The sequence below is a fragment of the Perognathus longimembris genome, chromosome 11, assembly GCF_023159225.1.
Source record: "Perognathus longimembris pacificus isolate PPM17 chromosome 11, ASM2315922v1, whole genome shotgun sequence".
Taxonomy (NCBI): domain Eukaryota; kingdom Metazoa; phylum Chordata; class Mammalia; order Rodentia; family Heteromyidae; genus Perognathus; species Perognathus longimembris.
This window is the reverse complement of record NC_063171.1, coordinates 10,116,343-10,138,378: the sequence shown is the minus strand read 5'-3', so window position 1 is coordinate 10,138,378 and position 22,036 is coordinate 10,116,343. Positions and strand designations below refer to the sequence as shown.

Sequence of the window (22,036 nt, the reverse complement as noted above, 5' to 3'; positions counted from 1 at the left end):
ATGAAACAAGACATTTAAGAACATGGCAGCATAACAAAAAATAGAAAAGTCAAGAATCAGTATCCTTGTTTTTTTAAAATAAGTAATGTTACAAGGTCGATTTTAAAATTTAAATCCATCAAAATAACAGAAATGCTTGAAATGACATACAGAATTGTAATGACATGAAACAAGAAAAATTAGTGAGGCATAGTAGCACATGCCTGTAATCTCAGGTATTCATGAAGTAGAGGCAAGAGGATCTTAAGTTCAAGACCAGCCCTGAAAAAGTAGCAAGATCCTGTCTCAGAAATAAAATAAATGGGTGGTCCAAGGAGCATAATTCAAGTGGTAGAACATTTGCCTCGTAAGGCCATGGATTCAATTCCCAATACCACAAGAAAGAAAGGAGAAGGCAAGAGAGGGGGAGAGACAAAAGAGGGGTGGTAAAGGTAACTCAAACCTAAAGTTTTTCATTATCATAGATTACTCACAATAAATTGAGAAGAGGTACATAGAGAAAGTTACAAAAGGTGATACAGTCAACATTAGTCAAATAATGGAATCAGCCTAGAGGTAAAGGTGCCCAAGAACAGATGAATGAATAAATAAGTCATGAAATGTTACACAGACATAAAGAAAAATGAAATAATCAGTTTCAGGAAAACAGATGTAACTTAAGGGCATCTTACTGAGACAAGCCAAGTTTCAAAAACAAAATAAATGCTTTCACTTATGTGGAAGATAGACCTAAAAGACATTCATACTCATGGGCATATACATATGTATAAATATCCATATACATAATTACTCTGTTAAAACAGACTGTAAATCAAGCTAAGAAACTACTCAGGTGGAGAAGGGAGAATGGAAAAAGATAACTAACACATCTCAAGTTTATAGCAGAGCAACATAGAGAAATTCACCCAAGACAGATAATCAGTAGGGGAATTGGAGGGAAGAGAAATAGACTCTGTAGGAAGGTGGGGACTAAAGAGAGGTGTGCACCTGAGAGGAAAATAAAGATTGAATATGATCAAAATAGACTAGTCGCAATTATGAAAACAACAAGGAAGCGTGCTAGCAATGCTCTTTCTTAAAAGGCAGGGTACAGGGAGTGTGAGGGTAGAAATTACCTGGAATATACACTAATGTGCATAGAGATGAAACAATCCCCTGCCTGTATAACATAAGCAATATAAAAATTAAAAAGATAATATAGCCAAATATGATGGGAAAAAGTATTAGGGTATGCCAAATTTTCTTGCTTTTCAAAACTAAGGAACTTCATCTATTACTGAAAATAAGTACAGAATAACAAGTTGGAGATGAGACCAATATAACGTTCCTTACTGGAACATTTAAAAATATGAGCAATTCATATGAGATATCCTGGTATAATGGAAGGCAGTGAACAGGGACAACTCAGGTCACTCATACTTTGATAATCCACCCTGGCTACCATTCCACCATCTGTAAAACAAGCAATATGTAATAATTATTGTGAAGCTTAAAGTTAGTGTGTGAAACACATAGAACTGTAATGTGGCATCGGTATACAATTTGTTACAATGCAATTTATCGTTCCGATTGGATGCTTTATGTAACTTGATAATGAGTTGAGATAATCTAGGAAAGTAAAGAGGCAGACATTTTTAGTTTAATAGAAAAGTTATGAATGTTGCTCCTTTAAGTCCTTAAAGCATGCTATTAAGCAACCTTTCTAAGTTCTGTGCAGCTAAGTAGTCAGTTGTAGACCAATAAGCCATTTGGAAAGAGCTATTTAATAAAGAAATAGCTTGCTCTAGGTGCTGGTGGGTCACACCTGTAATCCTAGCTCTTCAGGAGGCTGAGATCTGAGGATCACAGTTCAAAGCCAGCCTAGGCAAGGAAGTCTGTAAGACTCTTGTTTTCAAAGTGGAACTGTAGCTCCAGTGGTAATAGTATTAGAGTCTTGGGGCAGAAGTACTCAGGTATAGTACCAGGTTCTAAGTTCAAGCCCCAGGACTGGCAAAACAAAAACAACAAAAAACCCAACTAGGTAGCTGAATGCTTGTGACTCATGCCTATAATCCTGGCTGAGAGTGTGGTTCAGAGCCAGCTAGGGCAGGAAAGTCTGTAAGTCTTTAATCTCCAGTGAAGTGGTACTGTGGCTCAAAGTGGCAAAATTATCCTTGAGTAAATCTCAGGGACAGTGCCCAGGCTCTGAGTTCAAGCCCCATAACCAACTCAGAAGAAGAAAAAAAAATCCTAGATAGATCCTTATGGAATTACGATAATATAGAATGCAGTTTCTTCTGAGTACACCAAATGTTAAGTATAAAAGTAAAAGTATTTATGTTCATAATGGTACAAAGGAACTTCATAGCAATGAAAGGGAGCTCTGAAAATGATAAACACTGACAGGGTAGATCAACTAAAAGAAAATGAGAGCTATATCCTACATAAGAAAAAATGGGGAAGAAACATTTGCATTGCATAACACTTAAAAATCCTTAAGGTTTTATACTCTTTAGTAAGCAGATTTATAAAGTTAGGTGACAATGAGAACATACAAATAATGATTCAATTAATATTAAAGTATAAATTGAAATTACTGATCTATCTAGTTTGTGCTATTAAGCACATAATTTAAATTTGCATGTGGCTTATACCATTAGCATTGCATGCTAGCAGTCACTTTAACGAACTGCTTAGAAAGCTATTATGGGCTCTATAACGTCTTGAGAGACATACTGAGTCAATTTGAGTAGGAAATTTTAAAAGAAAAATGCTACTTGTGCACAGATGTTTCTAGCAGTATCATCCTTATACAGTTTTAAAAATCCTATTGGAGAAGTAGATACATTTTGGTGTGTTGCTCTTGCTATCACACAGTGTCACATAGCCACTAAATGATCTTAATATATATGTGTATACAAAGCTGTATGCAAAAATGTTTAATAATTTAAAAATGTTAATTACAGGACAACTTACTGTTTACTTATTCTATTTCTGTAACATAGTAGGTCTATATTAAAAGGCATCAGAAGACATGATTACACTTTAACATAAAGGATTCTTTTTTTCTGTAAAGTACTGATATGCACAAAAAAATAAAAGATTAATTGTCAAAATGGTCTGCTGAAATGGTGAGAAAATTATTGGTATTTTGGAAACTTGTAAAATTCTCCTTTCAAAAAAAAAATTTGTAAGTGTTAAAGTCACAAAATTTCCAAAACATTGTAGCAGGAAGTTTATACCATCCGACCTCTCTTTTCTCATTTCCTAACATAAAGGAATAATAACCAAAAGTAGTAAAGGATTCCACATGTCAGCATGAAGACATTTCATACTAGCTGAGGTGTGGCCTCAACTTTTAGGGTCACACGCCAGCCACATGACGGAATCTTGACGCCCAGGTCATTGAAGGTATGACTAAAAGGTGACCAGGCCCTGGCCTGGGCAGGTCTGAGTGAGGATGCAGGCAGACTCCTTCCCATCAGCCTAAGAGATCCAAGTCAAGGCAACTTAATTCAGCAGACAGCAGTTGGCATGGCATCAAACTAACCATTAGAAACAGCTTGCACTGGTGGCTCGTGCCTGTAATTCTGGCTATTGAAGAGGCTGAGATCTGAAGATCATTTTTTAAGCCATCCTGAGCAGAAATGTTTATGAGGGTCTTAGCCCCAATTAACTAGAGGGAAAAAAGTTGGATGTGGCGGTGTGGCTCAAATGGTAACATGCCAGCATTGAGAGAAATAGACAAGCAAGAGCTCAAGGACCTGAGATCAAGCCTACTTGCATGCACGTGCGTGTGCACATGCACACATACACAAAAATATAGAGAACACAGATATTAAGATGACAGGACAGGGGCTGGGGATATAGCCTAGTGGCAAGAGTGCCTGCCTCGGATACACGAGGCCCTACGTTCGATTCCCCAGCACCACATATACAGAAAACGGCCAGAAGCGGCGCTGTGGCTCAAGTGGCGGAGTGCTAGCCTTGAGCGGGAAGAAGCCAGGGACAGTGCTCAGGCCCTGAGTCCAAGGCCCAGGACTGGCCAAAAAAAAAAAAAAAAAAGATGACAGGACAAGTTTTCTGAACCTGAGTGTGTTAGAAGGCTTACTTTAAGGTAAGGCATCCTTTACCTTAAGGAGCCACCTATCACACTTGAATTGGAACTACCAATACTGTCCTCTCCTTAGCAAGAAACCTCTGACATGTGACATAACAAGGGTTATGTGTGATATTTCATGGGTTCTGAAACTTTTTTCCTAACACAGTTGGATACAAGCTTCTTAAAGGTTAAAAGGTGGGTTGGTTAACACTTCTAAAGTCTACTTCAGGTAACATTCAAGTAGATACTGTTAGAAACTGTCCTATCTGAGAAAGGGGCAAAGAAGAGAGAGAAGAGATTTTGTCTAAAAATCCCAAAGCAATGAGCACTTAAGAAGTACAACGGAAACTAAATGAGAGGTAATAAAAACTTCAATACAAAGAAATTCTGTTTAGAGCTGTGCTTATTTACTTCCTCTTTCTAGACCAAGAGGAAGTCATGTTCCTGTTGACCTTGAAGTAGCTGCTGCTTTGACCTTAATTCTAAACAGGCATTATCTTGATACTTTAATCAAAAATTGAATGTATTCACATTTCAACAGCAGGGGGCATGGCAACTCCAGTTTTCTATAATGTCTGAACAGTGCAGTGAGTGGCTGAACTCAATTTGACTATGACATACATATTGTGACATCAGTTCTGCTACGTCATACATAGAGTGTTTTCTTCTGACAACTCTGATGAGGTCCTTACCAACCTAAGGTAAGAAAGAGCTAGTATTTAGATCCTCTGATAAAAAATGCTACTATTGCATTTTGCTCCCATCTCCAAACAGTTACCATTATTCTACATAAGAGTTAATAATGCATAAATCAGTGTTTTTAAAATGCTGGCTTCAAGAATTTTAAGAAGCATTTTCCTCCTGTAAATTAAAACTATAAAATCTAAAGAAAAGTAAGGTTAAAAGATGAGTTGCTCATTTAAGCTCACATCTGAAATCTTTTTGTGTTGATGTCAAGAGCCTCATTTCTTTAAAGTTTACCTTCTGCTGTTGTCTTGTGATTTTGGCAGTTGCTTATTGCTAAACATTTTATCTTTATTGCATTCAGAGCACCTACTTAATAAAGGTGTACACATGAGAGGAAATAGTGATGAATTTGGATTCAGAGGTGCAGGGTAGCAGGTAAATAGTGCCTGTTTATAATCCAGGAGGAGATAGTCTTTTAGGCATTTTAGATTCTAAGGAAATCAAAATACTTGGAGACTTAGTGCAGAAGGTTTCATCCTGGTTCATTTTATTACATGCCATATAATTAAAACCCTTTAGTATTCCAATTCTGTTTAAGATTCTATTCCATTTTTGCTTAGAAACAAGTATGCTAACCCAGTAGAGGTAAAACAATTCTTGTACTTTTATAGTTTAACACTGTAAGTTTGTCCTTAAAAGATTTTTGTAACAATGTCAAAGCTTACTACCTAGTAGTATATAAGAAGAAATTTTAAACTATTCTGCCAAAGAAGATGCTGGGATCTTGTTTTTAGGCAACTAGGGATTGAAATTACAGATTTCCTGTTTCAGGATGACCTAGAATGAATCAGTAAGATTCTTCACAAATAATGTAAATTTAATTTCTCAAACGTCCCATCAATACTATTGCTAATTTCTCTTATTCTGCCATTAATGCAATAGTTCTCAGAATTGGATGTGTTCCACCCATTAGTCAATGGCTGGAGCCATTATTGGTTGTCACTATAACGTATAGTGAGTCCTAGAAGGACCTGCTCAGTATCCTACAGTACTCAACACAGCCCTCAAGGTGGAGAGACTCTTGGAGTGACTAAGACAGAGGAAATGAGTGTTTGAGTAGTCATAAGGACTGCTTTTCTCCTGTTTGTGCTCCCCACTTCTGCCTTTTCCTCAAGTAACTAGTTCTTCCAACAAGGTCCTTTTCATAGGAACTCAGTCTGCTTTGCTCCCTTCTGTAGATCCCCACTCTCCATCTCTCCCCATCTCCATCCCCAGACAACAGTGACTTCAAAGTTTCTGGAGGTTTATGATGATGTAGTCTCTAAAGGGTACAGCGTACCCATCTTCATTGTGATATTTCTGTACATGCATGCCTAATCCAACTCACACCTCCATTACTCTCCTTTCAACTCCTTAAATTATTGGCTTTTTTTTCACTTTTGAAACAAAAGTAATGTGTTCCAATTAGCAGTGTTTCAGGGTATTTTAGGGCAGAAATGTAAACCAACATCTTTTGTGACATTTTCTTTAGTAGAACTTCTATAAAGGAAAATGGCTTTAAAAAAGCCATTTACTAGGTCACTGTTATTAGAAAAAATTCAGATGAACAACTAAATTTTGCTGTACAAATCAAGCATCTCACTCTTCTGGGTATTGTTCAGTGCTTGGCCTTAAAATAATTTCAACAGGTTTCTATTTATATATGTGTATATAAAGTACTTCATATTCATCCTCATATATTACCCTCCCCACTCTCACTAGTACCCCTCCAAAAACAAGCTCTTTATTATGTCCCTATCATTCTTTGTGTTTGCGTGTGTATAATGTCTTCCCCATGTATTTTATACATGCATATATATTATGCTTTTGTCAGATTATTCTCTATTGCTTTCTCTTTCCCTAGGGTATGAACTCGGGCTCTGGAATTTGTCCTTGAGCTTTTTTTTTTTTTTTTTTTTTTTGGTGGGGTGGTTAATTGGAAATAGGAGTCTCACATATTTTCCTTTTTCAGGCTGGCTTCAAACTATGATCTTCAGCAATCTTCCTCCTGAGTAGCTAGGATTACAGGCATGAGCCACCAGTACTCAGTGCATTTCACCCGAAATGATTAAAATGAAAAAAAAAAAGCACAATTTTTGGAAAGAGTGTTATTCATGAGAATATCAGCAGAATTATATGTGAAGGGTGTATCACAACATCCTGTGGGTTTTAGAGTTGCCAGTACAGACTAAAGAAACCATGTACAATTGAATTCACTTATTTACATACAGTCACTGGTGGTTCACCAAACAGAAAGACAGTACAGCAGCTTGGCATTTTGTAGTGTGGTAACTGGAAAATGTCCAAATGCAGTGGGATGAGTATGATTAGTGCAGATAAGAATCTTAAATATACTGCAGTGTGAGGCTGCAAGTTCAACACAACCCATGTATTTGGTACAGGGTCCTGTCCTAGCTTCTGTGCTAAACTTTGAGAATACAGAGATGCAAATTGTAAAGCACTCACTGAACATGTGCTATATGCCAAATTCTGCTATAACTTCTGGCTATTTCTATTACAGCAGTCCAATTAGGTAGGTACTACAGATGGGGAAGCAGATACTTCAAAGACATCCTAACCAACATCACACATGTGGCAAGTGGCAGAAGCACTTCCTATCCCACCATTCGGATGCTATAACCCATATGCTGTGTGTTGAACTGTACTGTCATGCCTCAGAGCTGTCAGTCTAGGAACACAGGTGTCTACTTAATGTTCTAGGAACAGTTCTCATTTATCTCTTGTGGGTTTTTTGTTTGTTTTTGCCAGTCCTGGGCCTTGGACTCAGGGCCTGAGCAGTGTCCCTGGCTTCTTTTTGCTCAAGGCTAGCACTCTACCACTTGATCCACAGAGCCACTTCTGGCTTTTTCTGTTTATGTGGTGCTAAGGAATCGAACCCAGGGCTTCATGCATGCAAGGCAAGCACTCTACCGCTAAGCCACATTCCCAGCTCACCATTCATCTCTTCTTAAGACAGCTTTGTGATGGCAAACAATATTTCCATGTGCAGATGAGACACAAGGCTCAGTGAGTTTAGCAGAAATAAATTAGTGAACTCTTCATCTATTGGAGGTGCCATTATTGTACAATTAGTCACATATTAAGCTGTAATGGTGACTAGGAAAATAGGCATAGAGTTAATGGATGCCCAGGGAAGTTACATTTAGTCTGACTAGGAAAATCTGGGAAAGCTTTACACACACACACACACACACACACACACGCGCGCGCACGCGCGCGCATGTGTTTGGACCTTGAAGGCTGTTCTGAGGGAAAAGTTCCCTGCTGGAAGCTTGGCAGAAGCAGGCAGGCATGGAGGACATAGCATGCTTGGCTGGAGAATGGAGTGCCAGGGCTAGTGTAAAATCAGGATGCTGGGTAGGGACCAAAGCAGTGTCAGTCTCAAATGCTATACTAAACTCGGGACCCCGAGTGGTAATTTTAGGTACTGTGGAAGAGTTGTTGTTTTTTAAAACAATCTTCTGGTATGCTGACCTAGTAATTCTAAGAAGAGGACATTGGAGACACATTCTGTCTTGGGAAAGAGAACCATGCCATTGCGGTCTATCGGGCTTTAAGTGGTACATAGACAGGGAGAGTTAAATCCACATGAAGCCCATTTCAACAGTGTTGGACAGAGCAGTGGTCATGTTAGTCTAGTATTGTTTTGCCCAAGCTATGTAGCAATCATTTCTTTAACCATCCTGACAATATTCTCGTGTTTTGATTGTCTTTTATGGCCCTCGGTGTCTTTTATAGCTGATTAATAATAATAACACACACACACACACACACACACACAAACACACCACAGGGAGAGAGAGACAGACAGAGACAGATTCAGGAAACAAGCTTTTCATGTCATTTGACTATTTCAGTACTCTCTACTTAATTGGTAGCATGTAAGGGAAAGCAATTGAAAAGTGAATTACTGTTCTTGCCAACAGCTATACACAGCTTAAACCCTGGGTGCTCTCAAGAGTTTTGTAAATTATAAAATAATTGCCTAGAAATGTAAGCAGTTGCCTCTGAGATTCTCTTATGTTTTCTCTATTTTTTGCACTTTAAAATTTGTGTGTGTTTGTGCATATGTGTGGTGTTGGGATAGAACCCAACACCACACATATGCGAGGCAAGCACTGCTCTAGCAAGCACCCCTCAAACCCTTCCTTACGTTGTAACAACAACAACAACAAAAATCATCTTGAAGCTTGCACTCAGGGCCAGGGTGCTGTCCCTGAGCTGTCCTTAAAGAGGTAGCACACCACTTCAGCCACAGTGCCACTTCTGGCTTGTTTGAGTAAGGTAAGAATTTCACAGGAACTTTTCTGCCCAAGCTGGCTTTGAACCGTGATCCTCAGATCTCAGCCTCCTGAGTAGCTAGGAATACAGGCACAAGCAACCAGCACCTGGCTCTCCCTTACATATTTAAAATTAATCTTGTGACCTTAGACTGGTTACAAATCTCAACCTCTTTTCTTACTTGTTACTTAAATGAGAACAGTGAGTCTGTCCTATCTCATATCTGTAAAGATGATGAGAAAAGTATATGCAATCAAACTTTAACAGCTGTAAGACATCACAGGGAATGAGGTGTTAGAATGTATTACTGAATCATGGCTGTTTTATTTAGCTCATTCCTTGCATTCATAGTAATAGTCTCATGGCTTCTCTGAGACTTAGGATCCAAACTCCTTGCAGGCATGGAAGGAAGTCTCCTTCGCTTCTTTATTACAAATCTCTCTGCTTTTACCACTGGAATTATTTGCAGGAAACTGAGTAATGCTCACCATTAGGTCTCCTGTGTTACATAAGCTCTTGTTTCCCCCATAGACTAGGTCCTTTGTCCCTGGCCTCTCTCCCTCATTTTCTGAGTTAATCATGAAGACTTACTTTGGTTTTACTTGCTTCCCACAGGTCTGCTGACTTAGGCATTCCTCCTCCCTTTCTTAGACAAAGCTTTTCCTACCTGCTTCTTTGCAGTGAGAATGTGCTCCTCAGAGGAATGACTGAATCACAACTTTTACAAAAAATTTAAGACAGAGGAATGAAACAGACATGAGTCATGGGCCAGCTACTAGAAGAAATGTTTTCAACATTTATTCTATTGAGTATAAACTTGTTTAAGAGTTTAAACAATTGAATTATAAATAAAGGTATTCAACATGATCATCTGGTTGCCAAAGGAAGACAGTTACTTTGTTTTTTGAGTATTTGTACATATCCCCAATTGAATCATATTTAAGCTCTAGGGGCTTTGCTCTCAGCCCAACGACTGTATGATAATAATGATGCTTTATACACTATTATTTACTAAGAAGATTCTCATTTAAAACATACATACACACATGCATATGTACACACGCACACACACACACACACACACACCAATTAGCATTTTGCTTTTGTCACTACTGTCCCTATTTCATTGGTGAACAAATTGAGGTTCAGAGATAATTGATTTTCCTTGAGAAAATTGGGATTTAATCCAGGATTATGGCGTCAACTACATCCTTCTGTTACAGAATTTGTTCCATTATTTCATAATTATTCATTTTGTCTGTTTATAACTCATATCTGGCATTCTGTATATTATTACATATGTTGACAAATGTCATAAATTAGTGTATAGTTATGTTACTAAGAACCATTTGACTCAAAAAGAGGCATGGAGTGAACATTTTAACATCTTTTTCCTCTCTATATTTTGGAGCTTGAAGTATCCTCACTCTTGTCAACTTGATATTGTGTCTCCTACACACTTACTCAAGCAGATATAATTCCTCCACTGTATACTCTAGGTTTCTGAGAGCTCCATTTAGTCATTTCTACATTACTGTCATTATGCGTTACACAGCTGTAGAAGAGGATAACTGTCAGCATTCTAGGCATAGGGAACAGGGAGTCAAAGTGAGGTCTGCGTGGCTGGCAAGGGTTAGTAAAACATCAAGATTTAGGCAAGCTGTGAGATATGCTACTGCAATGTGTTTTTATAGACAACTGTTTCAGAGCTACTAGGGGAACATAGATCCTCCCCAATTCCTATGCCAAGGGAGTTTCACAAAAATCAAGTTCTCTACTTCCTTTGGTGTTCTTCCCTACAATCAGCTTCCAGTCATAAGGGCCTTCTTTCCCAAGTAACCTTTCTTTTACATTACAAGGAAAACTCTTCCCCCGTTCCAAATGAGACAGATTCCCACTGTGGAATGTTGCCAGTGAACAGGAGTGGCAGGCTGCAGAAAAGCAAACATAGACAAAATATGGACAAGTGGGGGAGAATGATAGTCAAGAGGCATTTCACTCATAAACTAACATGCTGAATTGAAACCCCTTTGTTTCAATTCAGGATGACAAAAATACTAAAGGATAATTCACATATTAAAAAGATTGATGAAAATATTGACTGTCCATTCCAGTGGGCTAGTGGAAAATTCAGTACAACTAATCTACTTTGGTTCTTGCATCTTGCATGCAAGATCCAAACATAGTAAAAAAGACATCAGATCAGAAATATGGAAGAGAAACATCACATGGTGTAGATATGCCACAAGAAAACAGCACTTCAGTCCATCCTCAGCCATCTTCCAGGGTACAAACATTGACCTAATCTGGACATTAGGGGCTTTTCTCTGTGTGGCCCTATTTGCTCTCTTCCTCTGTCTTTTTCTGAACTGGGGCATCTCTGAGCCCTCTTATCCATAGACCCTTCTGTGTCCATTTCCACCTCTGTGCTCTGGTAAACATTCCATTCTTCATTCTTCCTGCCATGTATTTCTCCTGCCTTGTGCACAAATGATTCTCTCTCTGTAATTCCACAATCTGTGTACCCTGGTAATGTTTGATAAGCCTAAATAATTGATTTAGGTTGCATTCATAGCTCTCTTTGCTTCAGACATCTATACTTCTGCCTCAGTCATCATTTGAAACTCCAGTGTTGCCACAGTGCCTGATACGTATGACACTTTTCCATGGGCGTTTGTTGAGCAAACATAAAACAGTGAAGTACAAAAACTCAGCTCTTAATGTGCACTTGTTTCAAATTAGATGTGCAAGTGAAGACTGGATCATGGACATCATGCTTCCAGCTGGTCAGCAGTCTTGCATATGAACAGTTCCTGTGCTGCCCTTTGCTAGAAGGGGCTCACACAACCCTCTGTGTAAGTTCACATAACTGGCCTGTCTCAGCCTGTGGAACCCACTTGGACTTTGTCACACAGGTGAGAGAAGACAAAACTGAAGAGATACTTGTTTTAGTGACTCGTTTTTGAGTGTCTGGCAGAAAATCTAGTGTAATGGCTGCATCATTAGGCAGATTTTGTTTTTATCCTACTACTATCTACACTCTACTCTCTACTCTGTTTTCTTTAATAAGTAAATGTGCTTTTAATCAAGTGACCTAGGAAGAGGGGCATAATTCCTCCTGCATCTTTTAATGTTTAGAACATGGGATTGGTCTCAGACTCTGTGATATTTTCAGCACATGTGTCCTCTGTGGTGTCAGGTTTCCCCCTTGCACCATGCTATGCGTTTCTCCTTTTTCTTCCTGCAGGGATTGTTTCCATAACCACCCTCACTGTGCTGGCCTATGAACGTTACATTCGTGTGGTCCATGCCAGGGTGATCAATTTCACATGGGCCTGGAGGGCCATCACCTACATCTGGCTCTACTCACTGGCCTGGGCAGGAGCACCACTTCTGGGTTGGAACAGGTACATCCTGGACATCCATGGACTAGGCTGCACTGTGGACTGGAAAGCCAAGGATGCCAACGATTCCTCCTTTGTGCTCTTCCTGTTTATTGGCTGCCTGGTGGTGCCGGTGGGAATCATAGCTCATTGCTATGGCCACATTCTGTATTCCATACGAATGGTGAGTTGACAACTCCATGTGTCTCTCCCCAAACAGTGCCCTGGGTATGCATAATCAATAGTTACCTAGAATTTCAACAACTCTACAGGAATTCCCATTTGGTAGAATTTTGCCCTTTGAGTCACTCCCTGAAAATACCCATGATTAATAACATTTACTCTATCTCTCTATAAAATGTACAAAAGGGCAACGGGTTCTAGACAGACAAGATCAGCAGAAGAATAATACCACATTATTCAGCACTCTTAAAATTTAAGAATTCTAATAAAGGCAATTCTGTGTGTTCCATTTATTTAAAGACCACACAAACTCACCACAAAAGAATGCCCAGATGTTTTGTCTGAAAATTACATTAGGGTCATAAGTGAGTGGAACTGGCCACAAACAGGTTTTGTTTTGGGAGGCAGCAGGAAACATGTTTTATGCAAGCAACAGAGAGAGTGCCTTCCACATCCCAGTGTCTCATTTCAGCCACGTGGGGCTTCGTCAATCACTTCTACCCCCTCCAGTCTCCATGCTCACTGGACATTCCAGTCCCTTGCTCGCTCCCATCAGACACCTCTAGCTTTCACCTTTATTTTAAATTGAACTTAGTTCCATGCATCACTATTTTTTTATTCCTTGTGTTTTTCTTGTAATGCTGGAGATTAAACCTAGGCCATCTCACATATGGTACAATTGCCCTACTACGCATTTGTTGTTACTGCTTTGGTGGTACTGAGGTTTGAACTCTAAGGGTCATGTGCTTGCTAGGGAGGCACTCTACCATTTCAACCACATTCTGGCCCTTTTATGATTTGGTTATTTTCAGGTAGGGTCTCTTAAGATTTTTTCCTGGGGCCAGCCTCAAATGTGACTCTCCTACCTACAGCTTCCCACATAGCTGGGCACAGGCCACCATGGCAGCTTATTGGTTGAAATGAGGTTTCACTGACTTTCTCCAGGCTGATCTCATACCAAAATCCTCCTGAGTAGTTTTTCACTTACATTTTCAATCTCTCCCTCACTATTATCTCTCCCCCTTTAGTTACTGCTGTTGATTTAAAAATAAAAACAAATCTCTCAGTTCCTATTAAATTTCACTTATTTTTCTCCTTATGTAATTGTTGTGGGCTGAATGTTGTTTCCCTCTCAAATTCTGCTCCCAGTGTGATGATGCTGACTGAAGTATTTAAGGTTAAATTATGAGGCTGGGACTATGATCTGATGGGATTACCATCCTTATTAGACACTCCAGAGTTCTCCCACCCTCTTGTTAAATAAGAGGTCACAGGAGCATACCATTTAGAATCCAAGAGAGAAATCAGAATGGAAACTACCTTGTTAGCAACTTGATCTTGGACTTAGCCTCCAAAATGATGAAAAATGAATTGGTTGGAACTCAAAGAGTTATTAGCTGACTACATTCACCCAGCATTTATTCTTCAATCCTTTACAAGTTGGCACCTCCTTAACCATCTGCCCTCTTGCTGAAGCAGTCCTCATTTGAGGTCATGGAGGATCTCTCACCTGTAGGAGGTCCAATAAACATGTTTCAGTTTTATTATCTTGCACCTGTGGCATTTGAGACTTGGCAATTTCCACTTTGTTATGACTTTCTCTTCCCATTGATACATGGACTCCATTGCCTGTTCGTATTTATTGATGACTCTGGGGTCTTCTTCCCCTCTCTTTCTTCAACTTTCTCCCCATTCATGCCCTCCTTCTCCTCCTCTTTCTCCTCCGCTCCTCCTCCTATTTCTCTTCTTTTTTTTTTTTATCCTCCTTCACTAGAAGGAGGATAAAGACTCTATCTAGAGTCTCACTGTGTAGCCCAGACCTGCCTTACTATGTAGCTGAGGTTGGCCTTGACCTCACCATCTTGCTTTGGCCTCCCAAGTTCTAGAATTACAGGTATGCATCACTATGCCCAGTCTTTTGGCTTCATCTTATTTTTTGGTGGTACTGTGGTTTGAAATCACAGCCTCATGTTGCTAGGCAGGATCTCTACTACTGAGTCATGCCTCCTCCAGCTTGGCTTGATATCCAGATGTCTTTTTCAAGGGTTTCCCTTTCTTGGGTCATTCTAGAATTCTTTGATTAATTATCGCTTGTTTGCACACTGGCCCTGGTAATCTCATATACTGCCAGAGGTTCTTCCAAAGCTAGTGATTTTTTTTTATAAAAAATACATAGACAGTCCAGCTCTTTCTTATGATCTCTATGGCCTCTATGACCTTTACTAGGTTAACACAATTGTCTATTGAATATCTCCACTTCATCCACAGATTTGTCAAATTAAAATAAGTGAAAATTTGCTACCATCCCTTCCATCAATTCCATGATTCCTCCATCCTTTCTTGTTGAGTGGTCCTCATCTCTAGCTTCCCAACCCAGAAATTAAGAAGTCATCTTCAACTATTATTCAACCATCCCTCTACACTCACCGAATTGTCAATTCTTATCTACTCAAGAGTTTTTGGTATATGTTATTCTTTCCCTCTGCCATGGACACAGGTCCTATTTAAATGGGCCAGAGTTCTCCTTCCTTGTTGCTGCCTCTACTCTACCCACTGTCACTAGAGAAAGTGTTTTCAACCATTACTGAAAGGGGTTCCATTGCTTTAGTGACTGAAATTAAGGCATGGAGTAAGGCTAGTTGGTCTTGTGTGGTATCCCCCATCTGCCAGTCCAGGCTCGTTTATTGGCACTCCTATCTGCTTGCCCCCAGACTCCAGCCCACTGCCACATTTCTTGTTGTCCTCAGAATTTTCCATTTCTCTACAGCATTATACCTCTCCTTCTTTGCTCTAACCCATACTCGAGATTGCCTATCCACCTATACACTCCCATATCCTTCTCTGGTCCCCTCCACTGTGGCATGCATCAGTTGTCTGTGCACCTGTCTTCCCTCACCAAACAATGAATTCCTGAAAAGTGGAGACTGAGTCTTATCATTTTTTTTTACCTATACCTAGAACAGCACCTACATTACCAGATGGTCAGTGACTATTTTAGGGATGAGTTACAAGGAGAGTATATGGAGAGAGGAAAACAGAGGAAGGGGTTAAAAAAACATAAAGAGACTTCAATTGTAATTGCCTGTGCTGGTATTTAAACAGAGAAGTTGGTTTAAGTAACTTATCTGAATTTCCTTATCCAGAGAGGGATGACAGCAATGAAAGACTTAACCACTCATTGACAATGAGGACTGTATGGAACCTTTGAATATCTACAGGTGCCTGACACAAATTCTAGGTAGCAGTCACTTCTAGAAGGAATCATAGAGAATTGTCTTAAGTGGCCTTCTTTAGAATGAATGTGATCATGTGCTCTTGCTTCATCTATAGCAGTTATGACAACACTCCTCAAAATATGAAATAAAGGATTTGAGTCAAAATAATTGAAATAAAGGAAGTGAGGCACAAAGTAGGGCTCTTTATTTGGGAATGTTGAATGAACATAATGAAGGGCTAGAGTTATGAAAGAAACAAAAAGGCTAAGATAAAAATAAAAGACAGTCACCGAAATTTCACATTTTCAAATCTAAGTAATTGGAAATATTAGGACCTTCTGCTGATAGCTAAGAGCATCTGTGAAAATATACATCAATATATGCTTCAGTTGCAAGCTGATAAATAAGCACTTTGTTCACAGAAGAGTAGCAAGGATGGCTTGGAGGGTAGATAAGCAAAATGTGCTTATTAGTTAATTGAACTCAAGAATAAAAAATTGGGATCCCACATATCCTATAGAATTATAAGTATACATACACATATAAGTATGTTCACTTCAAATATAGTTCAATAAGCATTTAATCTCAAAAGCAGCCCTAACATTATACAAATGGAACTGGAAACAAGCTTCTGTTAATTTTCAGTAATGGGGCTTGAACTTAGGACCATGGGCATTTCAGGTAGGCACTATTGTTGAGCCTCCATCCCATGCTTCTCTTAATTCTAATGGTTATTGAGAGGATTATTGATTTTTCTCGGTACCACACTGGGGACAAAAGTGGAAAATTTAGAGCATGAGTCCAGATCTTCTGATTCCAAATATACTGTTTTTACCAGACCCTATATGGGAATTAGGTCCCTTTGCCACAAAAAGTGATGTTTGAAAATTGAATGACACTCTATCACATTCAACAAAATACTTTCTTCTAAAATAGAATTGTATATACATGCCAATACTATCAGAAATGTAATACCAATACTTTAATTCTCTATTATCTGAAAAAAATCTAACATTTTAATTTCTGTGCTTTTCTGTATTTGTTGTCCATTGGGAAACATAATTTTAATAACAATATAGTTTCTTAAGTATAATTTTGGATGATATAAATAACTTAGTAATATAAGCTCAAGTGTGTGTGTGAGTATGGATGTGTGTATGTATGTGTGTGTGAAATACCATTAGCACAATCTTTAAATAATTTCTTTGGCAAACGTCCCCCCCCCCACTTTTCTTTTGCAGCAATGGGGCTTTTGAGGGCCTGAGCACTGTCCCTGAGCTCTTTTGCTCAAGGCTAGTGCTCTACCACTTTGAGCCACAGCTCCATTTTTGGTTTTCTGGTGGTTAATTGTACATAAGAGCCTCACAGACTTTCCTGCCTGGGCTGGCTTTGAAACAAAATTGTCAGATCTCAGCCTCCTGAGTAGCTAGGACTACTAGGGTGAGCCACCATGCCTGGCTAAAAATTCCCTTAATTATTATGACAATGCAAGAACTAAAAGGTAATCATTGTTGTTTTTTAACTATAATAAATTTCCCAGTTTAAAATTATGAAAACAACTATTGATGCATTTGTCTTTTATAACAAAAGTATAACCTCTTGCTACATATGGAAATAACAATTTTTATTTTAAAATACTTTTTTTTTTTTTCAGTTGAGAGGCTTGAATTCAAGGCTTGGGCACTGTCCCTGAGTTCTTTTGCTCAAGGCTACCAGTCTACCACTTTGAGCCACAGCTCTAATTCCTAAAAACATTTTTGTGTGTGTGTGCAGGAATATTCTTTCCCTTTTGTTAACAACACAATTATGATAATAAGAGAATGTATACAGAATTTATCTGAGGAACTCAAAGAACTCTGTAGCCGTGTATCATTACTTCTCAATACCTTTGATGAGGCCACACTCAGGGAAGATGAGCAGATTTCACATGAATGGAATTCTCTGAGTTGTGCCAAGTGCTGTTCCCCACAATGGAACCCCTGATGAAACCAAACAAATTCTACATCAAACCCCATTTTATAGTTATTAGCAGTGAATTGAAAAACACAATGTTTTCTAGAGAGAACTGATTTGGGATTAAATGTTCATCAAGATCAGCTGTAGGATTAGCTGTGCAGAACCTAATACGTGACATGAGTTTGTGGTCTGCTTAGAGAATTTGCAGATTAGTATTCTGGATAAGAATTTCCTGGATGTAGAAACTGCTTCTTTTTTATGGTGACTCAGACTGTCATAACAACTTCAAGATTTAGGCAAATCACTTATTTCATCATTACTAAGTAAATTAGAAAAGCATAAAAAGTTATTCAAGAAACTAAGAGGCTATTTAGCTTACCTACAATTTATCACAGCTGAGGAGATGTAGGCCTAGGAGATCAAGGTTGGGCACCCTATGGGGTTTGCATCAAAAGTCAGCATGCCAATGTTCTGTCCAGTTCTCTTTCCATTAAAGCAGTGCAAAGAATCACGACTGTTACCAAAAACAATCAGCTCTTCCCTTCTTTCTCCTTTCTCCAGCTTCGTTGTGTTGAAGATCTTCAGACAATTCAAGTAATCAAGATTTTACAATATGAAAAGAAACTGGCCAAAATGTGTTTTTTGATGGCCCTCACCTTTCTGATATGCTGGATGCCTTCTATCGTGATCTGCTTCTTGGTGGTTAATAGTCATGGGCACTTGGTCACTCCAACAATATCTATTGTTTCTTACCTTTTGGCTAAATCAAGCACTATATACAATCCAGTTATTTATGTCTTCATGGTCAGAAAGGTAAGCTTTGTAATTAAGCCATTGTTTCTACTGGGGGGGATATGCTTTTAAAGAACGATTTCACAACAGCTTCAGTGACTGAAAACCAAATTGAGAATTTGATAGGAAAGGAAATAATACAGGACATGGTGTAGACTATTAGCAAGAAGACAACTATTCTTTTAATAGAGACATTTGTTAGGTAAAATGTTATTAAATTATATTTAATTCATCAAAAATATTTAAGCCTATTGTGGGGCACATCTGCCCAGATGCCTTATATCATTAAGAGGTGGTTCTAGCTGGCCCTGCCTCCCAGCCTTGGGACCACGTGTAGCCAAGATGACGCCTGGTAGTGAACCCGGAGGCGGTCCTGTGGACCCTGACTTAGATGTAGGCCGCCCCTCGGAGCTCCACCCTGATGGACAGCTCAGGCATCAAATCCCAGCCCCTATGTAGGTGCACATACCCCTCCCCTTCTGCTGCTCTTCGACCCCTTTAAAAGAACAGCTCATTGCTGCCATTAAACGAGACTTAGCGCTGACTGGCTCCCGGACTGTCTGTGTGTCCTCTGTTGAGAGGGGGGCTGGGTGGCAGTCTGTCAGCCCTCTTATCCTCTTCCTGGACCCATCTGTGTGGGGTGTGCTATCCCATCTCTCCTGCAGGACAGGAGAGCCCAGGAGGCTAAAAACCCCCGACAGCCTATCATTATTATTTAAATTAAAAACACAAGTTAATACAATTACCTCTTATTATGTAGTATACTCATTAATTTTACAATGATACAAATACTAATCATACTCTATTTGTAAGCTATGAAATGAACAAATAGCACCTTAACAGGTGAATTTTAAATATATTCATTGACAGTTATTTAGTGTGCCTTTTCTCCCAGACAGTGGGCTATAATCAATGCTTTTTTTAATGTGCTTACACGACACCTAAAGTATAATAAAAAGTACATGTCCCAGTTTGTTATCTCTCGGTGCCCAAAACACAGACCTGATGTTTCTGATTCCTGAAAACACACAATAGGTCTAAAAGATACAACAAATAAAAGCAATAAACAAGACAATGGTCCACAGTTTTTAGGAGAAAACATTTTTGGCTCTTATACCTAGCCTTTAAAAAATGCATCTTTTTCTTTTCTTTTGCCAAGTCCTGGGGCTTAAACTCAGGGCCTGGGCACTGTCCCTGAGCTTCTTTTGTTCAAGGCTAGCACTCTATCACTTGAGATACAGCACCACTTCTGGCTTTTTTCTTTCTTTCTTTTTTGTCTTTTTTTCTAATTGTGTGCTACTGAGAAATCGAACCCAGGGCTTCATGCATGCTAGGAAAACTACCACTAAGCCACATTCCCAGCTGCTACAATAACACATCTTTAGCACTAAACCTGACTTACCAAACAATGGTTTGATAAATTCACACTCAAGCAAATAAGTACTTTTAAATTGAACATAAACTAAATGCTAAATACAGGGACTGTTAAGTGGTGAGTGAATCATGACCATGTACAGCACATATAAGTAAAAAGTTATTGTTTTCCCTTCTGTTTAGAGCAAAATGAAAATTCAGTGCATGAGCTTTCCAGATGAAGGAAAATCAATAAAAATGCCATCGATACATCAATTTTGGCCTTCTTTGACTTCTATATTAACATTGCAACTTAGCTTAACTCATTTTTCTTGAATGTTAATCCAGATTAAGACCCAGATGTTTACTTAATAACCTTTTTGTCCTCAGTTTCGAAGATCCCTCTTGCAGCTCTTATGTTTCCGGTTGCTAAGATGCCAGCAGCCAGCCAAAGACCTACCCACAGCGGGAAGTGAGATGCAGATTAGACCCATTGTGATGTCACAGAAAGATGGGGATAGGCCAAAGAAGAAAGTGACTTTTAATTCTTCTTCCATCATTTTTATCATCACCACTGATGAATCTCTATCTGTTGATGATAGTGACAGAAGCAATGGGTCCAAGGCTGATGTAATCCAAGTTCGTCCTTTGTAGAAATGAAAGATGGAGCCTTGGATTGGACATTATAAGGATTGTTCTGTAGTCCTCATTCTATGTGCTATCAACACAACTTTTGTGGCCCAGCAGGAAATTGGAACTGCCATATGTTCTGTGGCCTCATCAAATCGTTTTAATTCAATAGGTGCTTTACACGAAGAACCACTTATGGCACAAGATGGGCGCCTGGCACCATCATCTTCTAATGTGGTGGAAATTTTCATTTAAAAATAGTTTTAAATGACTATATTTGCCGAAGCACATAATACATTTTCTTCAAAGGTAATTTACTGTCATAGACATGTGGTATTGGGTTTTATTCAGTGCCATATCATGTGTCTGACCAAATTAGTTTCTCAAGGAACTAATTCTGGAATGAAAATCCCTATCTTTATCTGAAATAAAAGGCTATTGTTATAAACACATAGTATGATAAAGAGGAATTTCAAATGAACAGGCTGCTGAGCAAGTTCCAGAAGATATAATTAAGAAGAATCATGACCAAAAGAACAGGAAAACTTCAGAGGAGCTGTGCTGTATGGTTAATTCTGTAGTAGACAACATACATGAGAAAGAGAATGACAATGGTAGTTGTTTACAGTTCAAATGTGAGTGTGACAGGAGTGTACTTTTCCTTTCAATATATTATTTTCACAATTTTGCCAAGAATTCTGAATTTAGAAAATGAGTTCTTAGTAAGCAAACAAACATCTGAAGAAGGGTGAAAAGTGTTCAAGTGTATTCATAAGAAGTGTTATTTATTTTTCATTTCTTATTAGTTAATGCACAGTTGAATCAATGGCTAGTGTTTATGAAAAGGCCTTTTCCCACAGTTGGTGTCAACACTTGCAGTACATTTACAAGGAAACCTCCCCTTTATAAGAAGGGCAAAGTAATCACCAGGGACAGCTCTGGGCACCCCCAGCATAGAGATGACCCCAAAGGAATCAAAGTAACACTCTCTCTACTTATTTACCTCCCTAGAAGTTGCTGCCCTCAAACTCTCAAACTCCTTATACTTTGTCGTTTCATTTATCTATAGTTATTTTTCTTTGTTGAAGATGCTGCATAAAGCAAGGAGTGCTAAACTTGCTCTTTCAGATTTACTCATTCTATTGGTGTTTCCCACATACACATGGAATATACATGTTCACATGCTTCTATTTGGTTTTACTCTTATCCATCTATGTTTTGCTATGGAATGAAGATAGAATAAAGATAGGACCTGAAATAGGACAAAGAAAAAGTTCTTTCTTCTCCCCCTACACATGGAATATTAGGACTCGAGAATGCCTTTGACAATACAGAAAATACTGAATTGTTCATTTTATTGCCTAATATTTTATTTCCTACATAACTCTTCTAGTGTTATCTCATTCTAATTAATC

The 22,036-nt window shown here is 38.8% G+C and overlaps 2 protein-coding genes across 2 annotated transcripts in view; one reads left to right on the top strand and one right to left on the bottom strand.

Annotated features, from left to right (window-relative positions):
* The window catches only part of Opn3 (opsin 3), a 29,398-nt gene extending 8,464 nt beyond the window's left edge, over positions 1-20,934 (top strand). Inside the window, exons 2-4 of the mRNA XM_048358076.1 lie at positions 12,357-12,676; positions 18,408-18,659; positions 20,382-20,934. Coding sequence (XP_048214033.1) covers positions 12,357-12,676; positions 18,408-18,659; positions 20,382-20,645 — 836 coding nt within the window. The 3' untranslated portion in view covers positions 20,646-20,934. The remainder of the gene's footprint in view (positions 1-12,356; positions 12,677-18,407; positions 18,660-20,381) is intronic.
* Kmo (kynurenine 3-monooxygenase) overlaps positions 8,490-22,036 on the bottom strand; it is a 51,537-nt gene continuing 37,990 nt past the window's right edge. Inside the window, exon 16 of the mRNA XM_048358075.1 lies at positions 8,490-8,500. The gene's annotated coding sequence lies outside the window, so the exon portion shown is untranslated. The remainder of the gene's footprint in view (positions 8,501-22,036) is intronic.